At 41.3% G+C, this 27,883-nt stretch overlaps 3 protein-coding genes across 5 annotated transcripts; 1 reads left to right on the forward strand and 2 right to left on the reverse strand.

Moving 5' to 3' along the window:
* Positions 1-218: 218 nt before the first annotated feature.
* On the reverse strand, positions 219-5,369 carry grk7b (G protein-coupled receptor kinase 7b). The gene is made up of 4 exons (XM_037079352.1): positions 4,755-5,369; positions 3,768-4,205; positions 1,105-1,376; positions 219-941 (listed from the first exon to the last, which is right to left on the reverse strand). The coding sequence occupies exons 1-4, from the start codon at positions 5,367-5,369 to the stop codon at positions 623-625; spliced, it is 1,644 nt and encodes a 547-aa protein (XP_036935247.1). The 3' UTR covers positions 219-622.
* A 1,531-nt stretch (positions 5,370-6,900) lies between these two features.
* rnf7 (ring finger protein 7) lies at positions 6,901-8,826 on the reverse strand. The gene is made up of 3 exons (XM_037086595.1): positions 8,577-8,826; positions 8,380-8,427; positions 6,901-7,389 (listed from the first exon to the last, which is right to left on the reverse strand). Exons 1-3 carry the CDS (start codon positions 8,740-8,742, stop codon positions 7,271-7,273), a joined length of 333 nt encoding a protein of 110 aa, XP_036942490.1. The 5' UTR covers positions 8,743-8,826; the 3' UTR covers positions 6,901-7,270.
* On the forward strand, positions 8,626-27,440 carry LOC119012592 (transmembrane protein 255B). 3 transcript variants are annotated; one of them, XM_037086576.1, is made up of 12 exons: positions 8,626-8,763; positions 9,748-9,834; positions 12,534-12,621; positions 12,895-13,087; positions 14,496-14,635; positions 15,650-15,712; positions 17,196-17,285; positions 19,284-19,364; positions 19,484-19,569; positions 19,685-19,844; positions 25,151-25,255; positions 26,863-27,440. In XM_037086576.1, the coding sequence occupies exons 4-12, from the start codon at positions 13,024-13,026 to the stop codon at positions 26,968-26,970; spliced, it is 897 nt and encodes a 298-aa protein (XP_036942471.1). In that variant the 5' UTR covers positions 8,626-8,763; positions 9,748-9,834; positions 12,534-12,621; positions 12,895-13,023; the 3' UTR covers positions 26,971-27,440. The 3 variants fall into 3 exon arrangements, with proteins under 3 accessions (XP_036942471.1, XP_036942464.1, XP_036942479.1); XM_037086569.1 differs by having other exon boundaries at positions 12,935-13,087; XM_037086584.1 differs by lacking the exon at positions 8,626-8,763 and adding an exon at positions 8,772-8,911 and having other exon boundaries at positions 12,935-13,087.
* The last annotated feature ends 443 nt before the right edge of the window (positions 27,441-27,883 follow it).

Genomic DNA, 27,883 nt, shown 5'->3' on the forward strand with positions numbered 1-27,883 from the left:
ACTAGAACGTTGTACAAACTTGATGATCAGTCGATTGATGGAAGAAATAATCAGCTGATGACCTCAGCCAGCTACAACTGTAACATCCTGCCTTCACATGACAAAGTGGCTTTACAGTGTGGTGTTAGTACTTCCTCCACCACTGTTTGTAAAGAAATACATTCAGATTAAGATAAAAATGAGGTAGCTATTTAAAAAGGTACCCGAGGTGCGTCATGTACCAGGCACTTTAAATATATTAAAGGTCCAGTGTGTAGGATTTAGGGAAAAGTAGGGAATAAAATATTCATAATTACGGATTTATTATGTGTGTATTGTATGATGACTTGAAACTAAGAATTGTATTTCATTATCTTAGCAGGAGCATTTTATATCTACTGCGGAAGTGGCTCCTCCACCATGTTTCTACAGTAGCCCAGAAAGGACAAACCAAACACTGCCTCTAGAGAGGGGCCTTTGTCCTCATGCAGCCACCAGGGGCTATTCAGTCACTTGCAGTCACTAGATGCCACTAAATCCTTCTCACTGGACATTTAAGTTAAAGGACTTCTGGGTATTTTCAAGTGCTCAAAAAGGAAAAAAAGTTTTCCTAGTTGCACGTATTGATGAGGAGATAACACGCTTACAAAATGGCGCACAGCTTGGACGTCCATGTATTCTCAAAGCCGTTCTGACTGGAGTCGTTCAGCTCGTCGAACACTCCGCTGTCGATCATCTCCTTCTGCCACTTGATGGAGACTGCGCCCGTGCTGAACTCCTTGAACAATTTCTCATCTTTGGCATCAAACGTAATGTTCTCATCCCCTGAGGTGTCTCTGAACCGGTCCATGTTGTTGGCGTACACCACGTTGGATTTTGGCACCCAGGGGGCCTCCACCAGCCCGGCCTCCAGACGGTGGAAATTAATGTTCTTGAAAAACACGTGATTTCGTGGGTCATCGCTGCAAGTGGTAAAAAGACACAGCATGTGTTTAACGACTGAATGGAGAATGCGGCTTACATTACACATTTTCTTGATGTGATGTTTATTCTTTGGCGTCGACACATAACAACCTCATTTCACAAACTACTCTATGTGCTTAAGAACGTTTTTTTTTTACCCACCGGAACCCGAGGCGATACTGCGCCTTTTTCCTGAGGAAGCAGCGGATGATGTCTTTGCTGGGAGCGTCAAAGCGTCTGTGTTCAAACTTGATGTCGTCATCCAGAGTGCGACGGGTCACCTCCTCTATCTGCACCTTTTCTCTGAAGTCTTTAAAAGGCAAACGGGCGGCCAGCATCTCGTACATGCTGCAGCCCAGAGCCCACCAGTCCACACACGCGCCATAGCCCTCCTGCCTCAGAATCTCAGGGGCCATGTAGCCCGTCGTACCAGCCTGACAACACAGACACGGGGGAGACTGTGTGAGAGAGACTTTAAAGAAACATAAGTCTACTGGGTTTAATTTCAGTAGTACTTGTTAAGGCTTGGTTCAATTCTTGGGAGCAGGGACACAGGTATCTCACATATTTACTGTACTCTGTTTTACCTGCGTCGGGGACAGCACAAAAATGATTAGGGGTGAGGGTAGGGGATCAGAAAACAATGTTCATCGTCTTTTCACTCGCTGAAAGTATTCACGCAGCCAGGCCATTTTGCTCCAATGTCACGCTCAAAGGTGGGACACCAGAATGCTGGGTTAATGTAACATCGTCCAGGTTACAAGTCGTATAAATGTCAGCAATATGACAACATTTGGAGCAGGGCTGTAGCCAGGATTTTAGAAATACTGATGTCCTGTCCACCCACACATTAGGAGCATTGTGAAGACTTCAATATAAATCTGTGCATTTGTCTGCCTTTAGACTAATTGCTTGGGAAATAATAGCAGTGCCAGCAAATAAGTGAAAACTGGACTCAAATTCCCTCAGATGAAGAAGAAGAAAAGTACCAAATATGACCAACTTAAATGTATTCAACTTATTTCTATGCTAAAAATAACTTATTTACATGGTTAACACTTCATAATAATCATCATGAATAAATAAACTTTATAGATAATTAGATTTAGTAAAACATTTTTACTATTAAGATAAAGTAAAATTTTATTAAGTAATTGTAAAGGTTAAAAGCATCAGCTGCAGCTCATCCAAATAATGTCTGTAAATGAACTACACAGTATTTATTAACCATTTATAAAGTATTATGATCAATTGCAACTTTCCAATAAACAATTTCTAGTAAATAGTTTATGTAGCATTTCATTGCTTGGTGACATTTAAACAACTGTTGAATAAAGTTGGATTAACTATAAATATGCAGTTATTCATAATATAGAATTGTTTATTTTAACGATATGACTGTCAGGATCTGCAGCGTTCTGTCTATCTCCCCTTGTTTCTCCTGTGTTTTCCTCTTGTTGCAAGTTTGTCTCCCTCAGTCTGTTTGTCAGTGTTTGCTCATCAGCCAGACTCCTCTCACCTGCTGCTCCACACACCTGTGGTCCATCTACACTGATCACCAGTCACCTGTCTTAAGCCGGTGTGTCTCCCGTGCTCTGGACTTTCAGCTTTGGACGTCCTGGGAACTGCTGCCGCCTCATTTTGAACGCCTTGCTTTTTTTTCATTAAAACGATTTTTCGTTTAACTCCCGTCCCCAGTGTGGGTTAGGTTTTGAATACTTACACTCAAGGTATCAAAGATACAGAAAAATTACAAAGGACATGACCTCAGTGTCCTCGATGGTCGCTACAGCACTGATTTGGAGGCACACTCAGCCATATTTCAGGGGTAAAACATGTCATGTATGATGTAGTAGGATATCAGAGGGAAATGGCTGCTGTGTGAATATGGTCTATGGGGAAGTGGTAAAATGTGTTTTCCAACTGGGAACACAGTAGTTTAACATCATCCAAGCATTTGTGCTTCCCACCCTGAGAATGATATCAGAGGAAAATGGCTGCCCTATCACAAAGCAATGAGTGTGTGGTCCCTAAGCTACAAGCTAACTGTGGTACAATGCATCAAATAGTAATATTTAAATTCAGTATCATGTGCATTATGTACGGTCCCTTACAAATAATTTAAAACAATAAAGTAAAGAGATATCTGTTTGCTCGCAGTGGGTGGGAAAAAAATTAAAAGTGCACCAGTTTTATGCAGGAGGGAACCAGCGTACAAAAAGGGTTCTGAAAGGGCACCTAATCATGTTTTATCTACCACAGGGGCATTCACAAGGGCAAACAGTGGTGTAGGGATGATGTGTTTTTGTTGGCCAACCCAGAAGTTTGCTAAGCCCTGGCTCCCTGGATTTTGGATTCAAAAAAATCAATAAAAGCAAAAAAGCTAATGTTAGTCTACAAACAGACTACATTGCGGTTGTGTGACATAAACGTCGCCTCCACCAAGCATCTATCTACGCAATTAAGTTACGAGTACTGACTGTGAATGTACAGACTCATCTCCTTTTACTGACACACAGGGGCCATGCCTGGTATTAGTAACGCAAAGACTGAGCAGCTAATGCTAAGGGTCAGTCTTCTGTACATTTCCCAGCCATCCAAATGGGGATGAGGTCAGTCACCTTTTAATCAGATTATTTTGGGTCAAACAGGGTTTGGTCGCCTGTGATGTTGGAGAGCACATTATATCTATTTCTAGTAAGCTACTTGTGGTGGGTGGTCAGCAGATGTGTGTGAACATAGATTATGTTGAGAAGCACACCTTACAGAGTGCATGTCAACATGGACAGCTGTAGGTCAGTCTGGGGACAGGTCACCACACTAACCTTCTGACAGATCGTTTTGCCCTTTGGCAGCTCCACAGCTAATCCGAGGTCTGACAGCCGACACTGTCCTTTAGCATCCAGCAGCACGTTCTCAGGCTTCATATCCCGGTACACAATGTCCATGGAGTGCAGGTGATTTATCCCCGAGGTTATCTGGGCCATGTAGTGAACAACACGCTCCATGCGTATACCCCGCTCCCCAAGCTCGTAGATATGGAACTTGAGATCGCCTCCAGTCATGAGGTCCATGATCAGGCACAGGTGGGTACTGTTGTCGTAAGCGTAAGCCAGGTTTACAATGAAGAGGCTGTCGACCATCTCCAGGATCTTCTTCTCCAGAAGGGCGAACCTCTCACCAGCTTTTTTCTTCAAGCACTTCTTATCTAGCTTCTTGCAGGCATACATCTGGCCTGTGTATTTCACCTGCACGGCACACACCTGCAAGACAGAGCAACTTCCCTTTGAGTCCCTACCATGTCACCATGGAATTGTGTTTATGCTCCTTTTAGGGGGTTGGCGTGTAACAATGACAGAAACTAAAACATGACGAAAGAGGAGCATAAGTAGAGAAAATCACCAAGTCAGTCAATTGATCAGCTATTACGAAGCAATATTAAGCTAAAGTTTACTAACAGCAGCTAACATTGGTCCCCATTAGTTGTTGGTGATACCAGACTAAGAACTTAAGTAGCAGCAAAACCCCATAGTGTATAAATTGTGCCAGGGTGCTCATGAATTCAGTTTTTCACATATCAGAAAAACAGTTTTAATTCATTTTCAAATGAACTGGGCCCCTCAAAACATAGGACAGTGGTAACTTTGGTCCCTGAACATAGAAGAAGAACCTTGTCTCACTCTCATGTTGTGCCAGAGTTTCCCCTAGGCCCTGGTCGTAACACTGGAAACATAGATTCGCTCCCGGTGCAAGGCCATCAGTCAAGCTCAGATTTATACTGAAATTGACGTGCTGGTATTTTTGGTACTTACCTCGCCAAAGCCACCTTTCCCCAAAGTCCTAAACTCATAAAAGTATTTGCTGGTGATCTTCTGCTTCTCAAACTCCTTCCACTGCAAGAACCTGTAGAAAATGGGGCTTTTTAGATACTCGGAGAAAGGTTTCCCCCTCAGAAAGTCCCTTGTGGCTTCTTTTATCTGGTCCATTGTCACCTCATCAAAGTTCTTCGCTGATAAATTCCTGCATTTCTCAGCCTCCTCTCCTGTGAGGTAGGAGAGAAAACTCCTGGATTCAGGCCGACAGAACTTAGTGAGGATTGTCTGTTTTGCTTTCTCTCTGGTTTCACCTTCGGCAAGGCTCCACCTGTTCAGGTCTTCCAGGAACTCAGCGGCTGCCACATACTGCAGGTCAGACGCCAGGAGGAACTGCTGGAACAGCTTCCTCCCAATAGGCTGCCGCTCGCACAGGGACTCGTACTTATACCCCCCAACCAGCTGTTGAGCAGAGGACTTCTTCGGTTTCGGCAGCGTCAGGGAGAGTCTTTGCTTCTTCAGCTCATTGTGGTCTACATTCTGAGCCCTCAGGTAGGCTGTGTTGGCTACCAGGGTGTCCAGTCCCACCAGGTCACCGGATGTATCCTGTGACATACCTGGGCCAGATCAACTACATACCTACTGTTCACCTATCTGCAGGTTCCAGGCACAAGTGAGCGCCTCTAGCACTTACCTCCTGAACATCCTCCACCTCTTGTGCTGCGTCTCCTGGAGAATTAAAAGTACCACAGTCCTTAGGGATTTGTTGCGAGCTAAGTATCTTTGCATGCTTATTCATAGACGGCACCAAGGAAAAGCAACTTATCTAGTTTGAACTTAAGAAGCTTTAGGCCCATCTATTTATAGAAGATGAACGGCGCTTGTGTACAGTAACTGGGACTCCAGCATGATGGAGGTGGCAGATCATGACCTGAACAAGTTATGGTTGATTTTAGCTTGTTAAGAGATAAAGAAGCCACCGAGAGAGCTGTGTGTTTATAATATGTGAAGTATGCAGCAAAGTATGTACACCTCATTGCTTATTACAGGAGAAAGAATGAAGACTTAAATCAACCCTAATTGGTTTAGTGGGCAGCCTAAGAAATTAATTTTCCTGAGCTGTTGGAAGAGTGACAGCATGCAACACTGGGGGAGGCTCTGGATCAGGTAGATGTGTCCTTGTCCTTGCATGTTCAAGTGTTCCTTGGAAAGGTACTGAACCCTCACTTTTGCTGTTCTGGCCATGCGAGTGGTTGTGTTAATGGCAAAGTGAAGACATATTGTGAGGCGCTTTGTTTAGGGACAACTGTGTGCACTTGGTACGGTAGCCTCGGTCATCAACGTATGTTAGGAAATACACTTCAGTGTATTAACTAGTATTAGGTTATTGTGCAACCTGAATCCATTTATTGTGTTAAATTTATTATGTTTTGATTGGAAGTTTGTCTAAGTAGCATATGAGTCTTGCAAAGGTAGAGCTACATTTAACAGGTTTATACAGTGGACTGCTAGGATGTTTTATTTGCAACAATGTGTATTTGTTTATGGAAATAATTTAAATGTGTACTTGAGTACAGTACTTGAGTAAATGTTCTAAGTTGCAAACCGTCACTGGTGCTTTGATCAGGTTAAGCTGCAAAATGGGACAAGGCCAAACACAGCATACATGTATAACAGATTTGAGAGGTTAGCATGGCCACTTTCCAGGTAGTTCACTTTGACTGCCAAGGCACTTAAGACTGTAAGGTGACTTGAGGATTTGAGACTTTAACTGGACGTTTCTATGGTCAGGGGTTGATTGTGAACCACAGATTGTGTTCAGGAGCTCACTTATACTACCAGGAATTTATATATAATGGTTTGATACAGACCTCTGGAGACAACAAGGGGATAAAAGTATTATTTTAAACAGAAACTGATTTAAGAATAAGTGGGAATCCAGATGAATCTTGGTTAGCATTCAATGCCAGATGTAAGTACTTGACAGTACTTTTCTTAATCTAAACTAAAACATTAGCTGAAGAACTACAGTATATAAAACTGCTTCTAATAATAATAATAATAATAATAATAATAATAATAATGATGATAATAATAATAATAATACACCAAGTATGTTCAAATACCTAAGTGAAAAAATACATGCTTACAGCTATACACAATTGTTTATTTTTAAAAAGACAGTCACATATTCAAGGTGTGCTGAACACCGCCACAGACAATAAAGTAATCCTAACATGTGACCAAACACTGCAACGAGGTTCATGCTTCTCTTAATGACTCTTAATATGTCCACACACATCGACCCCTTGGTGACCAACGCGTCCTCGATGCTTCAAATTTATACACAGTCCTCCTTCGACCAGGACTACTGGAACATGCAATCATAAGTAGGAGGGCAGCTGCTGATGTCTAGTGGCTCTGCACAGGATGCTGCAGTGATCACTGTCAAGTCTGTCACCACTTTTGGGTGCATACAGGTGTTGTCTGAGGATCAGACCGCCTGGAATTGGAGCTTATTTGCCGATTCTCTGAACCACCCAGTCCTGCTGGCAGAGGGGGCAGCGATTGTTCTGCTTCACCCAGAGGGACATGCAGCAGTTATGGAAGGAGTGGTTGCACTCTCCCCACACGACTGAAAGAAGATGAAGACAGAGAGACATGGGAGAGTGAGTGAGTATGAGAAGGAGAACTTTATAATTTGTCAGCTGAGGTTTCACAGAACACAAAAGCACAACTTCAATTATTTCAATGCTGAATAAAACTGATTTAATTTCAGTTTGTCAGTGACATTTATTTATGCCTTAAGATCTGCCTTATTTTCTACATTTCTACCATGCCTTGGTGCAGTCAAACAAGGTAAAATCACACTTAATAAAAGGTTTTAAACTTGAGATAAACTGATCGAAAGTTGTATTTAAAGGTGCACTAAATAAATAAACTGACCTTAAAGGACAACACACTTTCTTAATGTTTTACTTTGTTTATATGTGGCGGACCCTGCCACCTTGTTTATTCACTTATGGAAGAACTAATATTTCTGAGTTTGTATCATTACTTAATTAATATTGTAGGTTTAGGGATCCTCTCCAACACTACACAGTGCCCATTTAAATTATCCTAAGACACATACACTATATGCACATTAAGCTTGATAAAGCCAGTGATTTACAGGGCATTTATCCAGTAAATCCTCTTAAATCACAGCACCAGTCACTGTGTGGAGGGTCATTCATACTGCATATAGTTGCATTTGATTACATACGTATATACAACTTGATTATTTTTCACCACTTCACTCGTGATATTAGTTGTATTATGAGTACTTGCTCTGCAGATGGCACTTAAAGCTAAATATATCTGTTAACAAGTCATTTCCAAACATTTACCCAACGCCATATTAACTATATAATATGTATAAACCAAACAATACAGCGACACAATCTCCCTTTGATTTAGTTTACATGATAGGACTCGAATTAAAAACCCTTCCTCTGTGATTAGCTGGCTTGGTCGGCTTAATTTGACAGCTCCGACACACTACAACTAAAGCTAATGTTAGCTTCTTGGATTAACCTGCTCACTTTTTGGTGACTCAACGCTTCTATAACGTTTTATTACTTACCAACACAGTCCTCCTGTTTGTTTTCCGCCTGGCACCGGAGACAAGCGTCTGTAAATCAACAAAAGACATGTTACAGTAGCACTCTGACAGCGTCCCCCCGGCATGAGTGCAAATATTAGCCACCTTAGCTACATTAGCCGGTTTCCGAGCTAAGCTAGCTAGCCGGCTAACTAACACCGTCTGTTCCCCGGACTCACCCATCACTTGTACCCGACAAATGGCACAGGTGTCACACTCCACGTCCCAGCTCCACATAGCTACGGCGTTCCACTTCTTTAAGGAAAACATCTTGTCCCCGCCGGACTTAGAGCCTGAAGAAGTGTTGTGAGAGAGGACTATACCCGGCTCGTCACCGTCATCCATCTCTGCTGCGCTGTATCTACGGTAACGCTAGCCGGGCTAGCTCAACAGCTAAACAAAATGGACGAAACTATTGAGCAACGCTAATGTTAGCGCTAGCTGGTTTAGCAACGCGTCTTGAGTCCATGGCGGCAGAAGAGGGCGCTGTTTTACAGGACTTTAAGTCTGTGTGGTAAACATAACCAAAAAATATACACAGCACAAACACACACAGAGACAAAATGAACACATACATTTGAATATAATCTACAAAAGAGCAGATGTGATTCATTACAGTTACATGCTTCCTATCTTCTCATCTCCTTTTCCTTCTGTCCATGAATCTAGCCGATATTTAAGAATAAGTTAATGACAATAACATCTGTGTGGACAATAAACACTATTCAACACATCAGTTTCACCCTTACCACTTATAACTTAAAGCTCATTATTATCCCACAAAAAAAATCTGATTCTGGTCAGACAGCAACTCACAAGTCAGCACATAAATGTTTACAATCATCATTACAGTTTAATTACACCATGTCTGTTGGATCTAAAGGTAGTCACTGAATCTACGTTCTACATGTTTAGGCGTACCATTCATGTACTGGTGCCTCTCCTTTACAGTGTTTCACTTCCTTGTTTTGACATCTGCTCTTTTTAGCAAATAATAAAAGATCAAGACATTATAAACATAGCTTAACTGTTTATGATCCAAGACCGTGTAGTTTAACATTACTTTACACTATATTTCATTCTTGGCGTTATGAAAATGCTGCACATGAGAGAAGAGACAACTAAGAGAAGAGCCAATGAGCTGTATAAATCAGACAATGATGTAGTGTTTGTGGATACTCATTTCATGTACTACATGCACATTTCTTTTGATTGGAAGTCATATAATATAATAAATAAATAGATATAATAAATCCCCTCTCTTTGTTTATCACTTGGAGATGGATGCGTGTTATCTCACATGTGCAATCTGTCAATTTTACACCAGCTGTGTATACATTTTTCTTTCAGACAATGTGCAGCCCTCCCACATTGACTCTGCACGTCAAACCCGGGATCAGCGTGAGACACACCGGGAGATGAAAAACCACGTTTAAGGTTTGAGAGTCACTGCTACTACAGGAGGATTACTTTGAGCTCTAAATGCAGGTTTTATGGTTACAGACACATTTTAAACAGCTGTGAGATGTGTTTATTGCGCCAAAGTAAGAGATTATTTACACTAAAGAGACAGTGATGTCAAGGATTTCTTTCACCGTGTCCTCTTGAATGACACTTTTAAAGTATGTGATCATCTGTGATTTTCGAGTTTGGCCTGATGTTCCCACTGGGGGTCCAATGTCACTACCACTTCACTAAATCACTGTCAGGAAGGGCTATACGTAGAGCTGACTCCTTGTATCTCTATGTATCAGCCTGCCTGTCAGCTCCATAAAAGTGGTTTATTCCACAATAAATTTCCCCAGCTCATTTATATGTAGAGTTTTCTTCTAACTTTGTCCAGCTGGTATGTGATTTATTACCACGATGACTGGGATGTCACAGACCAAAAGATAAACTCAACAAAATGTCATGAACTTGTTTGGATTAGTGTTATCATTCTCTCAGACTGCACATGATGATTATTGTTTTGTGAATTATCTATTAATTTTTTTTTAAATATAAATACGTATGTCTGAATTAGGAAAGCATTTATACTTGGAGATGATCAGTCTAATTGTAACCTGTGTAATTAGTTAATCTGTACATGCAGTTACTGTTATAGTGTTGATTAGCATAGAATCTTTTTTCTGCGATTTCTCATTGTTGAGCTAGTTTTTTTTTCACCCATTTAATGTAAGACACTGATATATATCAAATGTAACATGTATGCATGTACTCATAAACACAGTCAAAATAAGGACATCAGTTGTAGCATCTTTATGTACTTCTACAAACATATTTTAATTAATATTTATTTGTGAAACTTAGACAACTAATTAATAATCATCACAAATGAATGGTTAATTTAAAGTCTGTTGAGGTCCATCCATCAATCCATCCATCTTCTTCCGCTTATCCAGAGCTGGGTCGCGGGGGCAGCTGTCTAAGCAGGGACACCCAGACTTCCCTCACCCCGGACACTTCCTCCAGCTCTTCTGGGAGGATCCCAAGGCGTTCCCAGGCCAGCTGGGCGACATAGTCGCTCCAGCGTGTCCTGGGTCTTCCCCAGGGTCTCCTCCCAGCGGGACATGCCAGGAACACCTCCCGAGGAAGGGGCATCCGAAACAGATGCCCGAGCCGCCTCAACTGGCTCCTCTCGATGTGGAGGAGCAGCAGCTCTACTCCGAGCTCCTCCCGGGTGACAGAGCTCCTCACCCTATCTCTAAGGGAGTGCCCTGCCACCCTGCTGAGGAAACTCATTTCAGCCGCTTGTATCCGGGATCTTATTCTTTCGGTCATGACCCAAAGTTCATGACCATAGGTGAGGGTAGGAACGTAGATTGACCGGTAAATTGAGAGCTTCGCCTTTCGACTCAGCTCTCTCTTCACCATGATAGACCGGTGTAACAACCGCATCACTGCGGCCGCAACACCGATCCGCCTGTCAATCTCACGCTCCATCCTTCCCTCACTCGTGAACAAGACCCCAAGATACTTAAACTCCTCCACCTGAGGCAGTAGCTCTCCCCCAACCCGGAGGGGACAAGCCACCTTTTTCTGGTCGAGAACCATGGCCTCGGATTTGGAGGTGATGATTCTCATCCCAGCCGCTTCACACTCGGCTGCAAACCGCCCCAGGACATGCTGGAGGTCCCGGCTCGAAGGAGCCAACAAGACCACATCATCCGCGAAAAGCAGAGATGAAATCCTGTGGCTCCCGAACCAGATCCCCTCCGGCCCGTGGCTGCGCCTAGAGTGACAAAGGGCAGCCCTGCCGGAGTCCAACATGCACCGGGAACAGGTCTGACTTACTGCCGGCAATGCGAACCAATCTCCTGCTCCGCTCGTACAGGGACTATACGGCCCTTAACAGAGGGCCTCCGACCCCGTATTCCCGGAGCACCTCCCACAGAATGCCACGAGGGACACGGTCGAATGCTTTCTCCAAGTCCACAAAACACATGTGGTTGGGCAAACTTCCATGAACCCTCGAGCACCCTGCGGAGGGTATGGAGCTGGTCCAGTGTTCCGCAGCCCGGACGAGAACCGCATTGTTCCTCCTGGATCCGAGGTTCGACTATCGGCCGAATTCTCCTCTCCAGTACCCTGGAATAGACTTTCCCAGGGAGGCTGAGGAGTGTGATCCCCCGATAGTTGGAACACACCCTCCGGCCCCCCTTTTTAAATAGGAGGACCACCATCCCGGTCTGCCAGTCCAGAGGCACTGCCCCTGACTGCCATGCAATGTTGCAGAGACGTGTCAACCAAGATTTACTGTAAACAAACAGTTTAATGCCTAATAAACCATTTATCAGATTCAGCTTTACAATGAAGCTTTATACAGCATTTTATTGTTTCTTAACTTTAATATAACTATTGACTAAAGTTTTGATTAATTATACATTGACCATTTATTAATGATGGTCACTATAAAGTGTTTGCATAATATAAAATCATTTGTACAAAAAAACATCAGAAGGAAAATAAATGCTACAAGAAAAATGAAAAGTGCTTTTTGTCCACTCATGTGTCAGACTCTCTCCAAACAACAGACTAACCAGTCATCACAGTCTTCAGTGTGCAAGAATTCAAGCTGATAACTTTTGCTCACCCGTTTGTGCTAATTTTGATTTTCATTCTACATTTATTGGCAGGACAAGAGCCTTTAACAGTGATGAAGCTTCAGGACCCTTGAGTTAGGATTTTCATTATTTCACATCTGTGCTTATGTTACGAGTTGAGGTAAACCACTGCACATACTGTATATGAGCAAAGACATTTGTATCATAGATAGATGATGAACACATTTCAGTCGCACACACAAGGGGTTAAAACAGGGACCCAATAATCTGGCAATGCCTACAGTTAAACTCCCACTGATCAACAGGAGACATACGGCACATCCAACCTCCCACCCCTTCTGCTGCAGCAGCACATTAAACACACTAATCTGCAGCTAACAGAGTCAAATGTTTAGAATTTGCCAAGACAATCCTGCCTTTGTACATCCTCAAGTGCAGTAGAGGTGCACATTTCTGGCTGTCCTTGAATGCAGCACCGAAGGAGCCCTCTGGACTGATTTAGAGAAGATTTGTGAGTCTGAAGTGAAACCTGTTCTGGTCAGAGGAAAAGAGGGGATCTATCATGACTGCAAGGATTCAGGGAGCAGCGGGCATGGACAAACCAGTGCCACGAAGCAGAGCAAATGGTAATTCACTGGGCGTGGAGGTGGTGATGTGGTCAGGTACAGGATTACTTTCATGACTTTACCTGTTGAACTTATTGCATTTTTTTGGATTTGTTTTCTTTCAGCCTAATATTGGCTGATAATGTCACCTAGATCATTTGGTTTTCAGGCTGGTACATTTCAGGGTCATTTTGCATGTATTTGACAGTGAAACAGATCTTCATTGCCTTATTTCGCAAACTTTTCTCAGCCAGTAACAATAAAGCATTGACCTTTATTGTTAGTGGCTGAGAAAAGTTTGCGAAATAAGGCAATGAAGATCTGTGTAGTGATCATGGGTCAGTTCTTTTTATTCTACAGTGTGTCAAACAGGTGTGTTTAAGATGAGCAACACACATAAACAGTCTGCCTCTCATTGACTTCCCCAGAGTGCTGAATAATTTCAAAATAAAACACTGTAATGATCCAGTTTATTGATTGGCTTATAACATTGCTCTGCTGCATCAATTTGTATTTCCACTATAGAGTCACAATAATCAAAGGACTGTATGCACATGCCAGAGGGTTGGTATGTCCTGATATTCAATACTGAGTAAACAGCGATGATATTATACACAGTCGCATTTTGATTTTCACAGTTTCAATAGAATATTTGTACAACAAACCCTCAGGTTATACTTTGATGTTTTCCCCCATTTGGTTCTTCTAACAACAGGATCTCTACACCAGTTTTAAGGCATGTTAGACACAAAATAAACAGAATTGAAGGTTTTGTCTCAGCTTACACTTTATAACAAATGTGTGGACATTTTGGTGTTTTCATTGTTATTATAGCACATCATAAAATCATGCAGTTCATGGGCTGCCGAACGATGAAGGACCATATAGAGTTTGTTGAGTTAAAAAAAACCATTTCTTTATACAGTTTGGACTCTGGTGGGTTGTTGACTAGATAAATTGCTGATAGATTAAAATAAATGAAGAAGACAGGAGGAAAAATATTGTGGTTTTCACAGATGTTGATATATTTGTTGTTTGTCAAATGTGTTTAAAAAAGGGATAAATATGTTTTTATGTTTTCCAGCAGTTTCCTTCTTACTGAATACACTAAGTTGTCCACAGCATTTTGTACCTACATAAAGACTGTTTCAGTATCCTGAGATGTAAACACTCGTGACATTTAAAACGAAACAAGGTGGAGACATAGGGTTGAGATGTTGTTTTTACAATTAAGTTAAATCAAACATTTCAAATTAGATTTGTTTTCTTTATGCTGATTTTAAAGTAGAAATACGCAGGCAGACTCCTGCCAAGACAATCACAGCTGGCGAGCTGTCAGCCGTCAAGTTTATTGTGTTTAATTCTTCCTAACCTGAACTGCATGACATATAACACGACTGAGGGTTTCTCTCTCCTCTGCGGGTTGCAGAGTCGATGGTGAGAGTCAGGGGAGCCATGTGGCTGGTGCTGGGCATGCTCAGTCTGTCCCTGCTGCTGGTGGTGCTGGGAGTCTACGCAACAATCCGAACAGAGAGCCTGAGTGTGTCTGGATACACATCTGGAGTGATCGTAAGATGGTTACATGTCCCTTGATAACTCTCTGCCATGATTTGTTCAGTAAGATGACGGATGATGATACCATATGATAAAATGAAGTCCTGTAAATGAGCCCTTCCTGCAGTGATAGACAGATGCTTGGCTGATTCGAGTTTTTCCCTCCAACTTTGAAACTGGAAGAACTTCAACAGTCTTCTAGAAGTAGTGGCACATTTTTCCTGCATTGTATCCACCTTAAATCAGTTTCTTCTGGGCTGAGTCATGATCAATTTTATATCTCTTTTTCACCTTTTGCAACAGTAATTAACATAAAACATTCTACATGTGCTATTAAACTTGGACCATACGAGCTCTCACTGTTCAGCAACAAATCCTCACACCTTACTGATTGAATGCATTGATTTTACCATTCCCAGAAACAACATGATTGTTGTAGTCTACAAGCAACAGGCGTACCAGACGTTCGTCCTAAGCTAGCAGTTTGGTTCGGTTCAGGCTCGTAAAAGGTCGGGCCTCAATCATTCAGCATTGCAGTTTGGCTTTAAATAACTAACTCCACTTATGGACTTACCTGCTTTATGAATAAATCTTCAGTTACGTTGTGCATTACACAACTTAACTGCACAAGTAAGTTAAATAACTCAGCATTGACTTTTGATTTCACACTGGACACCAGCAGCAGCCTTCTGGGTGAGAGTCCTGTGCTCTTTTGACCCTATCATCTGTTAGTGACCTCCTCCCTGTGTGGACTCTCAGTACAACTTCGCCTGACCTTTTGCTGGCATCAAAACTACTACGTCCACTAGAGGTCAATGGCTAAGAGGAAACGTAAACATGGGTCATGATAAGATGCTTTCACAGTCGCCTTATATTTTTCTGATGAGGATGGCCTGCTGTTCAGCGCTAATGTTGGCTTTTCTTTCCTTGGAATAGAACCAATCCATAACAAAATGTCACAGTTCTGATGAAAAGTAATCACATTTCTTTTTATTTCTTTTTGTGTTCGTTGTATTATGTTCTCTGCAGCTGACCCTCGGCTCGTTCCTGGGACTTCTGGGGCTCCTCCTGGAAGAAAACCGTAAACAGCTGGTATATTCTCCTGCTATGCTGCTCTCCCCGTGTATATTTTCATCTGACACACGCACACGCATACATCTTCCCTGTCATATTTTTTCTTCGTGTTTTCTCTGTGCAAACCCAGCCCTGACCCGGCACAGGAGGTGTTTTTTTTTTTTTTTACCAAGAAACAGAAACAGTATGTTAGCACAGACACCAGTGGTGCTGCTCTGCAACACATGAGGACAGCTCGTGGCCATCCACTTGTGACACCAGAGACTTTTACATTCATCAATGAGGAGTGGGCTTAGAAAACAATCAATACATAGATAAGACTGAATAATATGTTCTTTATTAATGAACAGCTTCTGGAATCCAACAGAACTGAGAACTATCACAGATATACTGTATGTGAGATTCTGACAGATGGTATTCATTGTGTAGCACAGACTATAGTATTTATGTGATTCTGTCACCAACTGCTGCATGTCCTGCTACAGTAAACATCTGCAGCATAAATAAATGGTGAACAGTACAACAGTCTAATCTACCATCTGTCAACATGCATTCCTTTCACATCACAGTGTCTCCCCGGCCTTTGTACATTTGTGAAGCATACATCGATTTATCTTACTACATCTTACCTGCTCACCGCTTAGTTTTCCAAGTAAAAACTATTTGGTAGGTATGTAATTACATTAAATCAGATATCAACTCAAGTATTGCCTCACAGTTTGGATTAAGGAAATTAGGCACGTTAATTTGATTTTGTCGAGAAGAACCATTCTAGTTGTTGGCGAGCTACATGCATGCTGTAATCATCTTATTTTCTAAATACCGGCTCAATTAACTGTCCAAAGGTCTTTCTCCATATATCACATGTCATATCTCGGTCAAACATTTGTGGTTCTGATATAGTAGCAGTGACTCCACGCTGTCAAAACAATCTTGGTTATCTAAAAAAAAAAAAAACTACTAAAAACAGTCTTCATGAGGGACTTAAGGGGCATGGGAGAAGACTTGCATCAGATATTTTTTTGGATCTTGTGGTTCTTGGATTTGGCATCATGTTTTCATACACATGGTTTTTTTGATAAGGATGTGGAATTTTTATCTGTCTTATTCAATTTATTCCACCGATGACATTTTACCAGGATGCTGTGAAATGAGACTGAATGATTAAGAGCAGGAAGAGGCCGTCAGCTACAAAGTATTAACATGTTCATCATGCTCTGCAGAATCTCAAGTAGGCAGATAACACACACAACAATAACAGATAGTGTTGCTATTAAACAAATAACACATATCTTATTTCTGTTCTCAGACTGATATCAGGCAAAACTTTTATCTGTTGGAAAGAGAAAAAAACTTTTTCTCAGAATTAAGCTGCATTCTTGTGAAACTCAGTCGAATATAATATCATCAACTTTTTATCTTTTTTTTTTTTTTTTTTTTTTTAAAGGTTTTTAAGTGGACATTCTCTCATTTATACTTTTCTTCTTTGTTCCTCCTCCAGCTGACGGCTGCCATTGTATTCCTCAGCTTCGGGATCATCTTCTCTTTTCTGTGCCTGGTGATTGATGGCGCCTGTATTGTCTTGAACATGGTGAGTTACCTGCTCTTGCATGTGTATACTGTAACACTAGACATGATTGCACCGTGTGGGTGATGAAACAAAGCAGCAATCGAAGACTGTGAAGCAATAATAGACCACTGTGCTGGTTCACTTTGATCCACCTGGAAAGCCATTTGGCCTGCCGTCACTCTGTCGGCAATATTGACACAACTGTGTCCCTGAAAAATTCCCACAAGTTAGAGCTTAGTCTTCATAACCTTCGCCAGCTTTGTTTTTTGTGGTTTGACAGAGTAAATTACCAGTTGTAAAAGTATAATGTGAGAAAGCAAATGGGACCAAGATGCACCATCAGTGCAGAAGTGTTTTCAGTTTAAGTCCAGACCTCTGATCACACACAGAGTTACTGAATGTGATGGATGGTAATACGGAGCTGCCTCCCTAAAAGAACTTTGGACAGGTTAAAAAAACAAACCTGAAACTCTGTTTCCAACCTCAAAAATAAAAAAGACAGACGGAAGACTCCCTCTTCTTGCTCAGAGAGAAATAACTATCTGTTCATATCTCAGAGTGAAATTACAACTACTTGCAAGTTCTTACATGAAATGAAGTATTGAAGAAACAAGAATCCTGCAAACTGTTGATTAGTTTAACAATACCTGAAACCAACCATTTAACCTTATGATGTATTATTCATTTTTGATCTTCTGTCACTTCTGACTGGTGTGAATTCCAGTTCCTGATAAGTGTAGCTTTATATTTAGCACACGCAGGAGAGTGTTATCAATCTTCCAGCCTGTCCTCATCAGAAAAAAAAATGCCTATGTAGGTCGACTCTGTAAGCAGCTTATTACGAACTATATTTACATTTCTTGTTAGGCGGCTCTATCTAGTGGTTTTAGTTATTACTATAGCAAAAAAACGGCAGGAGGAAGTCAGATGAGTCAGGGACGGATGGTAGGGTCATAATAGTAAAGCATTCATTCAGCAGGCCGCTGTTCATGTCTAAAGCGATGGTCAACGGTGAGTTATTTTAAGACATTAATTGACGTCAGGTATTCAGGTATTCCTAAACCTAACCAAACTGTCAATGTATGACAAAGGCCCGGTGTGCCTGATCTATACAGGTAATATTATTTCTATAGAATGATATATATTATTTTCAGCTTTCCTTTTGGCATACATTTACAGTGTAGCGTACCAAAAAAATTAGGGAAATGTAAACTAGACTTTGATTTAACAATAAATAGCTCCAGTGCTCTCATGTGAAATGTCACATGATATAATGTTTCCTTACAACAACTGTTGTGCTCACAGTACATGCAAGAGTTATGAGTGCAGACCTCCCTTTAAGAATATATTCTCAAAACTACTGAGTGAGTCTGTCCACAGTGTAGTAAATTTTGATGTTCAAGAGGTCCTCGCTTTAAAACCAGACAAAGTTCACTACTCCCCTTTTTCCACTTGTTGGAGCTCCGTTTTAAACAATATAACATCATCATATTTCTTCCTTCCTTTCATCAGGGGGTCCCAAAACACAACAATGTAAAACCAACAATAACATCATCATCTAACCAACGACACAACACATCATGCAATTAAAAGACTAGAAACCATAGATATCTATTGTAGGTCAAGTTAACAGCATGCCAGGGACACTGATGGAAGTTGGGTCCAGGACTCAACTGTTCCAACCATGACAAATTCTGATATGTTGAATCTCATAAAATATTTCAAATTGTAACAAAAACAGCTGTGATTACTGTGACTTTTACCAGATGAACCATTTAGTGAAGCAGACCTTATTTTAACAATTCAAAAGAGCCATAAACAATATTTGTACTTTTGGAAATTGATCACAAATCGACTCCAAACTCAGCCTTCACCTCAAAAGAGGTCTAGTGACTCAAAGACATGAACCATCTGGATGATGTTTTGCAGTAAATGTCAGTTTATTTTGATTCTTGACTGTGTTTAATTCTGATATGATACCCTGTGGATGATGTTTCTTTCTATATTAACTTTTGCCAGGACATGCGTCCACTGAAGGAAGGGAGATGTCAGTATTACAGCAGTGGCAGCAGCTACGTCTATGAGAATTTCTACACCTCTGTGAGTAAAAGTTGTTTAACTTGTCTGCCAGCTAACACACGTTATCACAATCTGAATTACAGTCAGGGCGAGCTTCGTGTGTGTGAGACTACATTTTGAATTTGCGTTGCCTTTTCCAGGTGACATGCTGGAATCCAACAGAGTCTTGTAACATGACTGTGCGAAGTGGGACCTGCTACTGCTGCGACCTGTACAACTGTGCCAAGTGAGACAGAGCATCATCTCCCTATGATATTATCTCAGTGTATTGTTACTACTGCCATTCCATCATGAATGAATCAATCATCGGCAATAAATGAAGCTGTTGTTTTGTTCTGCAGTGGAGGCTACCTCAGCAACTACTATGAGTTTGTTGGAGTACAAAGCTGTGAGGAAGTTCTCACTCTGTACATTTTGATTTGGACGCTCACTGGCCTGAACCTCGTGGCCTTCTTCACAGGCATCCTCACCACAGCGGTGCTGGGCAGCCTCAAGAACTGGGTAAGACACACATACACAGACTTAGACTCAGACTTAGACACATATCTATAAAGATACATATAGTGTGTGAACATGACCTGTTGTGTACATTTATGATTAAAATCCGTTCTTTCCTGGATGAAAACCCAAAAATATCTACAATCATCTGGGTTTTGTCTTCAGTGGAAATGAGTGCAGTCAGCTAACCTGATGCACCTGATTGTTTAACAGAACAATCTGGGAAGTTGTCTTCACAGACTGTCGGGAAATAGCAGGCACTTTCAAAAAATGCTTGGCAGGTGATTGAGGAAACCATCTTTCTATCAACGTCTGTCATCGACAAACCAATCAGATCAATGAAGAGTAAAAACATGTTTTTCCATCGAGAAAAGCCTTCCTTGCTAAACTTTCAATGAAATATACTCTCCAGTTCTGATATCACTGAGGCTTTCGCAGCTCTGCAAACCTCTTGAGGTGCAACATTTGCTCTTTTCAAACAAACTAGATGCTTCCCTCACTGGTTTCATACCTAAACCATGCCCGTAGCTGCCAGGAGTTCCTCATGAGACACCGATTGGTCCAGCCGCCGTGGTCTGGGTACAAGCGAGCAAGATGGATTTGTGAGATCTCATGATTACGGTCTTGCAAATCAAGCTCAGTAAACAAATGACAGGTCAAATGACTCTGCACTACTCACAGGTATTTATCATATCCAACACTGATTGGCTGAAATATTAACATGGCAACCAGGTGGATATGAAAATGTTTTGGCTTATTAAGAATTGGCTTATTTTCTCACACACTGTGCTAGACTAGCTGGCTCTCATATTCATTCAGCAGGACAAAGATGACCTGTGTTTTCTCAACATTTAGTCTTGCAAGGCAGCAAACCTTTTTTTAGTCTGCTCTGCATGTTGTCTTTCACTTTGCAGCTCCACAAAACAGATAAAACAAATTAACACTTACACCCACTTTTTCAACTTCCCTGGATGCTAGCTGCTGACACTATTTTGAAAATCAACAGTCCAACTGAACTCTGTGTAGGGTGAAGGAGCTGGGCTCAGATGCTTTAGGTTTTTCAGCTTTATTCAGGCGAAAACACTTAACAGTACTGAACAGCCAACTGAACTGCAGATCGAACTAAAATGACTGCCAGAACATATAATGTAAATCTGATGTCTGCCAGTGAAAACTGATAGCATCAAATCACAGGTTGAGCCTTAACCTTCCTGACCTGAAGCCTCTGTGACTTATTGTTTGACTGCACAAGCTTCTCACAGGATGTACAGTAGATTTCGTACATGTGCCATCTATAAAGTGGGATTGATTGTGCACAGATTTTTTCTGTCTCAGGGCACAACGTAAATTACGTCTCCGGACCTGTCAGTGAGTAAGCATCGGGCTCAGGGGAGGACTGAAGGTCATTACAACTCGTTCGGTGATGGTTACAAATAAAACAGCAAAAACTTGTAGAGATTTTAAAGCCAAAGGACTTCATGTCAGGGATATTATTTTAGATATTCAGACTTAGCATAAAAAGTGAAGACAACTGCTCAGCTTTCTTATGGCTGCAGATCATGACTGTGGTCAGTAGACTTATGAGTCACATATTTGGTAGCTGCAGGTTCCAGACAATTTCACTGTGTATTTACTGAGCATTACAGACGATGGAGCCAGTTGGTGAAACAGATGCTAACCAAATGGAACTCAAGCACAGTTTCACAGAGATGCTTCTAAGCTGGGTGATATGTTTACCAAATGTCTTGAGTTATGCAATTTTCTTTCCTTCAGTGGACCGTGTGGTTTCACAGTGTTGTTTGTTTCCTGGTGTTTTATCAGATTTGACGTCACGCATACATGGGACTGATGAGTGAGTTTTTTACAAGCATGAATACGGATTGGTTCAGATGAGTTCTGGTGGGGACACAGAGCGTGAGCAGATATTGTTTTTCTGATCCATGACAAGGTTTTTCCTTGTAGCTACGTCTAATTTGCAAAATGTGGTGCTCCGTGAACAGCATGCCAACGTTCAGCCAGACGATCTCGAGGCCACATGCTGCCTTTGAGGGCAAGAAATTGTGTCAGCATGAATTAAGCGTGGGAGTCTTCACATGCGGCGGTTTGATGGCTGGAACACAGTCACCGCCAAATTAGAAACATTAAAGTGGTAAAAGGTTGCGACGGTGCTTTGGTGTACCAGGGTGGAGGTTTGCCTGGATAAATACTTCCCCTTATCTTTCTTGGTCCGAGCATGTTTTATGGTCACAGAAGGTCTTCCACCTCCCTGCTGTAAAAGCATGGCCTCATACTATGTGTCAGCAGGGTTACCCCATGCTTTCTGTTGATGATAAATCCCGCTCCATCAGTGAGGTTTATCAAAAGCATTCCTACGCTCCTCCTGCCACAGCTTCCGCTTGTAAAACCTTCAGAGACAGTAAGTCAAAGACGGTTGTCCTCCAGACTCTCCCTACAGACTCCAACACCGTTTGATACAGTCTTTTAAATTCTTTCATAATCTTTATAACCATAATCTTTCATCGTCATCATGCATCATACTGTTGGGTTTTCTTTAGAAGTTTGGATTGCATTCATTTTGACTTTTTGGGGAAATCTTAAGGTTTTGCACTAATACAGGCAGTCTGGTTGTTGCTCAGTCCACAAGAACGAGACTGATGGAAGAGAAAAGAAGAACAAAACCTTTGTTCTTTGATAATCAATTTATTTATTTTTTTGTCTAAAATTTACTGGTTCCAGCTTCTCAAATGTGAATATTTGCTTCTTTTCTCAGCCTTCTGTGTTGGTAAATGTAATATCTTTGAGTTTTGGACTGTTGGACAAATGAACAATTTCAAGTCTCCTGGAGTATACGAGTGATATTGTTCACTAACATCTTACATTTTATCTACACCGACCACTAAACGAAGAACAACATTATTTTTTGATTCGTCTGGCAAATGATCTAAGCCTGGCTGGACATTGTTAAAGTTGACTTTGCTTTAAAAAGTAAATTAATGTAATTTAAGTTGAATGAGCTGAAAAATTTACAACTTTACTTGAGTAGGATTACTTTACTTAAGTATGATCGCTTTCATAAGAGTGTTAACACTTAAAGAATATTGATTGGATATTGAACCTCCCTTGCTAATATAACAATGAATTACCAGCTTTGCAATAACCATCATGTGACTGGTGTTGGATTCCTAAAGCAACTTCAACTATCCCACAGATGTAACTTGTAGATCAGCACTGAAATCTGCTTCCATCACCTGCCTAGGTAAAGTGAAACTCTCTCCAGCATGCAACTTAGGCTTTTTTTGTGAGTGTAAAAGCATAATTACAACTCCACTGAAAATGAGTCTGAGCCCAAAATGAAAATATGATAAATCTTAAAAGTGCCCCTTATGTCGTAATTAGGCTTTTACACGAAGGTTTGACTCATATACATTCACAAAAAAAGCCTAGGTTGCTTTTTGGTGAGAGTTTCACTTTAAAGTAGCACTTTGTAAGATATTACCACAACTTAAGCTTAAAACATAAAAAATGACAAAATGAACTAACATGATCAACAAAATGTTGAAAAAATAACAGTTTTAATTCTATGTCAAAGACTTGTACTTCATGTCTTGCATTGCAGAGATGTCTATTGATGTTAGCATGCTAACCAGCTCACACCGACTCGGCCCGTATTCAAGTTTCTCTCTTTTTACAGAAGTTGGACGGGTTTAATTGCCTCATTAACTCATTGTAAAACAAACTTCATTCAGACTCAACAAAAAACCAACAAAATCAGCTTCACACTGTTCCAACATTCACCTCCACTTTGGTCATAATGAATCCTGTTTGGAGCAGCCTTCAACAGGTGGCCGGTCTTTTAAACACCAAAGATTCAGCAACGTTACAGTCTTTAAAGAGCTTTATGAGAGCAAGAATTTCTTTGCCAGCGCCCGCTTTACTGTTAATTGCTTATGAGAAAAACTGAACCTGGACTTTTGATCTGATCTGGCCTGAGTGAAACTCAGGAGATCAGCGCCAGAGGACCACACAGCTTTTCATTATGTCACACAGGATAATAATGATGATAAAGGGATTAGATTCACTGAACAGGCTTCATCCTCTGTTATCTTTAAATCAGGTGCTACGTCTGTTTTTTCACTGTAGGAATGTATTTAGATTTCTGACTCCTCTGTGTGAGACTTTTGATATCAGAGTGCCTCCAGTTTCCAGAAATGTAGGTGTGGCAACTGATTATCTGGCTACATACCTCTGCGATGATAATGTTTACATTAATTATTTTACAGATGTTTAATATATTTTTTCAGCCCGTGTTGCCGCAGTAGATTAAATCAAAGTCAGGCAAACTAACAGTTTGTAAAGTTTATGGGTTTACAGCCTCCAACAATTTTGTATTTAATCTGAAGCGTGCGGCAGACGGACAGACCACCCAAATCGAGACCAAATCAACAGGTTCCAGATTCATCAGTGCTTTATTTCCAGGAAAGAATGTGTGCTGCATGATTGAAATGGCCTGATAAGACTGCTCGTCACTCACTGCGTGCCTTTTCAGTACGTGAGAAATTGAGGCAACTCCCATAATGTGTCGATGATTTGTGAAAGTTTCAGCATCGCACTTTAACATAAGGAGCGCAGCGCTGAAGATGGGCCGGTTGGCCTCTGCTGTATTTAATTCACTCTCCACCGTCAGCTGTTTGGCTGCCAGCTGCAGCTCAGTCACCAGAATTAAATATCTGGCAGTTTACATTTGTGCAAACCACAAATTTGTGAACATGTCATCTTCACACTACATACTACATGGACACTACATACACTACTGGATAATTTTTACAAGATTTCAGGACATTTTCTAGTTGTGTTTGTGGCAGCAAAGCCGGATAGTTATAAGCCAAAACATGATCTTTTCCTCAACCTAACCAAGTGTTTTTGTGCCTAAACCTAACCAGAGCGTATAAAATACTTGAATTGAAATAATGGTGAAACAGTTTGCTGTAAATGATCAGTTCTTGGACATCAGTCTTCCAGGTTTCGTCTTTGAATAATCAAATCCACAGGTTCACATTTAGGTTTGTAGAGTCATAAATAAACGACATGTTTTAATTGTGATGGGACCGACTGGCCTCTTGCTCTTTTGGGAGATGAGACACTTGAAATGTAAACAAAATAAACCTGAAGCAGACTGTCTGTCATCATCGCCTCTAATCAGTCTCTACCGTAAATCATTTGTGTGTGACTGTTTTATTGTTTTCCTGTGTGCAAAGAGGACATGCTGCTTATAATAATATTGTGTGTGTTTTCTCTTTGTTTTGTGTCAGAGGAGTAGCGGCCCTGTGAGCGAGCCCTCTGAGAGCACAGCATCTTCCCCTACAGCTCCTCTGCTGATGAACGCCAACACACACACGGCTCACCAGCTCCACCCAGTCAGTATGCGGTCAACACAAACACACATACACAGGCACACACACAGACACACCATCACAAGTACCAGGCACCATCACAAGTAAACACGTGTATGTTTAGTCTCTCCTCATTTTTCAGCGCTCGCTCACTGAATCTTACAGACATCTAATCGACTCACACCTCCACATCTCCACCCAACATTCATCCATTAAACAACCCTAAAAGCGTTTCCACCATGATTGATGAAAACAAAGCACATCCAGAAGGTTTCCCACTGATATCTCTTTAGATATTAACTCAGAACAGAGTTCAGACGCTCCATGTGAGCCTGACATTGGATGTTCCCTGTTGCAAGCTGTACAGAGGCCATCAGAACGAAGAATGTGGAGAAGCAACAGTGCTGAAGTCATGTGAAAGACGTCTTTGCTCTGTGTTGCAGAGATGTCTACTGTTTTTCTTGTACCTCTTATTTTCAAAATAAAAGCTCTCATCAGTGGTGCTAGTCATCAATACTAAGATATGACTAAGTGTTATTTGATGAAAACTACATTTGGTTTAGCTTTAGGAACACTTTGTCTGTTTCTTTAAGTATCGCAGAAAAGGTTCCTGAAATGAAAGCAGTCATTTATTTTTAGTTTACAGCTCGATAATTATATTATCACCTTTCCTGCTCTGGATTCAAGTAGCTTTCATACAAGGGATTCAAAGGTCATGATGCAGATTTCAGTCTAATGTAAACGCATGTATTTTAATCTCACTGATATCAGCCTCAGCGTTTTGTGTTCACTGTCAGAGCTGCTAACGCTAACTTTTCCTGCTGCTGCTACTTCAAAAGCATTCCTTTGTTTCAGCCTGTTTTGCATTCAAGACTCCACACTCAGAGGCAGTTTAGTGTCAATTAAAGTCGGTCCAGCACTTGCTTTGGAGTAACCGGCGAGCTTTTTCTGGAGAATAAACTCATAAAGATATGTTTTGCCAGAACCAGCCACCCGCGAGTATTTCTCAAGACACAGAGACACCCCAAGTCTTCTAATCTTTAGTGGACAGTCTGAACCTCTTCTCACGTCAAAGACTACATACGATTGCAACGACCCTTTTGAGCTATTAACCAGTCGATTTGACAGTGATTCAGCAGTTTTACAACAGAATTTCATAATCACTTTTCCAAGATCTTAAAGGTCTTAAATTCAGGATTCAAAATTCACTTCTCCACAAACTGTGGAAAAAAAGATCATCGAGCGCTCCACACTTGACCACCCACATCTGATCAAGTTAATTGGTTGCAGCATTTCAGTCTCGGTCAGTGCTGTAAATGTGTTCAGCAGCAGGAATACTGAAGACCAGTTTTTCCACATCAGTGGAAGCTAATCAAAGGTGAACAAGTGTGAATGTTTAATGTTGATCCAAAACAGCAGTTTGACAGAACGTGTAAGATCTTGAGGCAGGTTTTTTTAAAAATTTTTTAACAAAATCTTACCAAATGTTGATTGACCGAAAAACATTTTAGTCCTTATCATTTTATACTGGTTGAGTTGCAACACAAGGACTCAGTATTCACTCAGAAAAGAGTTCACACAGAAGATATATTACTTGTTTCCCTCTTTGCTGTCCTGTCCATCTCATCCAGGGAGCCTCGATGTATTTTCCTGCAGCAGACGGGCCGGCAGCCTCACACAGTTTTCCCTCATCGTCAGCTCCATGGCAGAGTCCAGCCCTCCTCCCTTCACCCCGCTGACCAGCCTGCCTCCATACAGAGTCCCCGGCCTCTCTGCCTGAGCACCACCGGCAGTGTTCAACCGGAAAATGACTGAAAAACATACAGTATGGAGAAAGAATAGAAAGGGATAAACATATAGTGATATATCATATATTATTAGGTATATTATGCAGAAATATGAAGATTTTGTTTACTAAAAATATAAAACTGGACGTGGAAAGAGCTTCCTGAAGATAAACACACTGCTTTTGCTTTTGCTGTAGACAATAAAGGCCTTAAGTTGTTAAATGTTTGTAAATGTAATAAATGTGGTCCGTAGGCTTTGACTAAACAGCACTTTAACTTTCACAAACAGCAGTGAAACCACACACAAGAACTAACACTTAAACACACGTGAAATGTATCTTTTAAAGTGGTGCTACCGTGGCTGACTGACATGGAAACACTTCCTGTTAACCTTCACTTTTATGAATAAAAGATGAACACGACGGGCCTCAGCTGTCCTTACTGGAATCTATAGCCTGCATTTATAGTTTATTTACTGTCATGACATAAGGAAGAGTTGTTGTGGTTCAGCTCGGCCGAACTGGTCTAATTATGGCTAACAGTGCTTCTACTCAGAAAAAAAGACCTTTATTCCATCCAGTATAGCATGAAAAAGAGGTTTGACCAGGAACATCATCCAACAGAGGACTGGACGAGACGTGGCTCTGACCCATCGGGCCGTGGACACAGGGCTCTGGTGGTGTCCTGCGGGGTGTGGGGTGGTGCCTCCATTTGTCAGACTTGCTCTGGAACATCCCACTGATGTTCAATTGAGTTGAGATCTGGACACTTTGGAGGTCAGGTCAGCATTTTGAGCTCTTTTTCTCATTCCCTCGGCCCCTCCTGGGCAGTTCTTCCAGGGTGGCAGGGGGCCTCCGCCGGTTTC

Source organism: Acanthopagrus latus, chromosome 2, assembly GCF_904848185.1.
Source record: "Acanthopagrus latus isolate v.2019 chromosome 2, fAcaLat1.1, whole genome shotgun sequence".
In the NCBI taxonomy this organism is placed as follows: Eukaryota; Metazoa; Chordata; class Actinopteri; order Spariformes; family Sparidae; genus Acanthopagrus; species Acanthopagrus latus.

Coding starts and splice junctions, on each gene's coding strand:
- grk7b (XM_037079352.1), bottom strand. CDS start 5,369: ATGTCACAGGATACATCCGGTGACCTGGTGGGACTGGACACCCTGGTA. Junction 4,206..4,754: donor GGAAAGGTGGCTTTGGCGAG/GTAAGTACCAAA, acceptor TCTGTCTTGCAG/GTGTGTGCCGTGCAGGTGAA. Junction 1,377..3,767: donor GCAAAACGATCTGTCAGAAG/GTTAGTGTGGTG, acceptor CTGTGTTGTCAG/GCTGGTACGACGGGCTACAT.
- rnf7 (XM_037086595.1), bottom strand. CDS start 8,742: ATGGATGACGGTGACGAGCCGGGTATAGTCCTCTCTCACAACACTTCT. Junction 8,428..8,576: donor TTGTCGGGTACAAGTGATGG/GTGAGTCCGGGG, acceptor GTTGATTTACAG/ACGCTTGTCTCCGGTGCCAG. Junction 7,390..8,379: donor CAAACAGGAGGACTGTGTTG/GTAAGTAATAAA, acceptor ATCTTCTTTCAG/TCGTGTGGGGAGAGTGCAAC.
- LOC119012592 (XM_037086576.1), top strand. CDS start 13,024: ATGACTGCAAGGATTCAGGGAGCAGCGGGCATGGACAAACCAGTGCCA. Junction 17,286..19,283: donor CCTGTATTGTCTTGAACATG/GTGAGTTACCTG, acceptor AACTTTTGCCAG/GACATGCGTCCACTGAAGGA. Junction 19,570..19,684: donor GACCTGTACAACTGTGCCAA/GTGAGACAGAGC, acceptor TTTGTTCTGCAG/TGGAGGCTACCTCAGCAACT.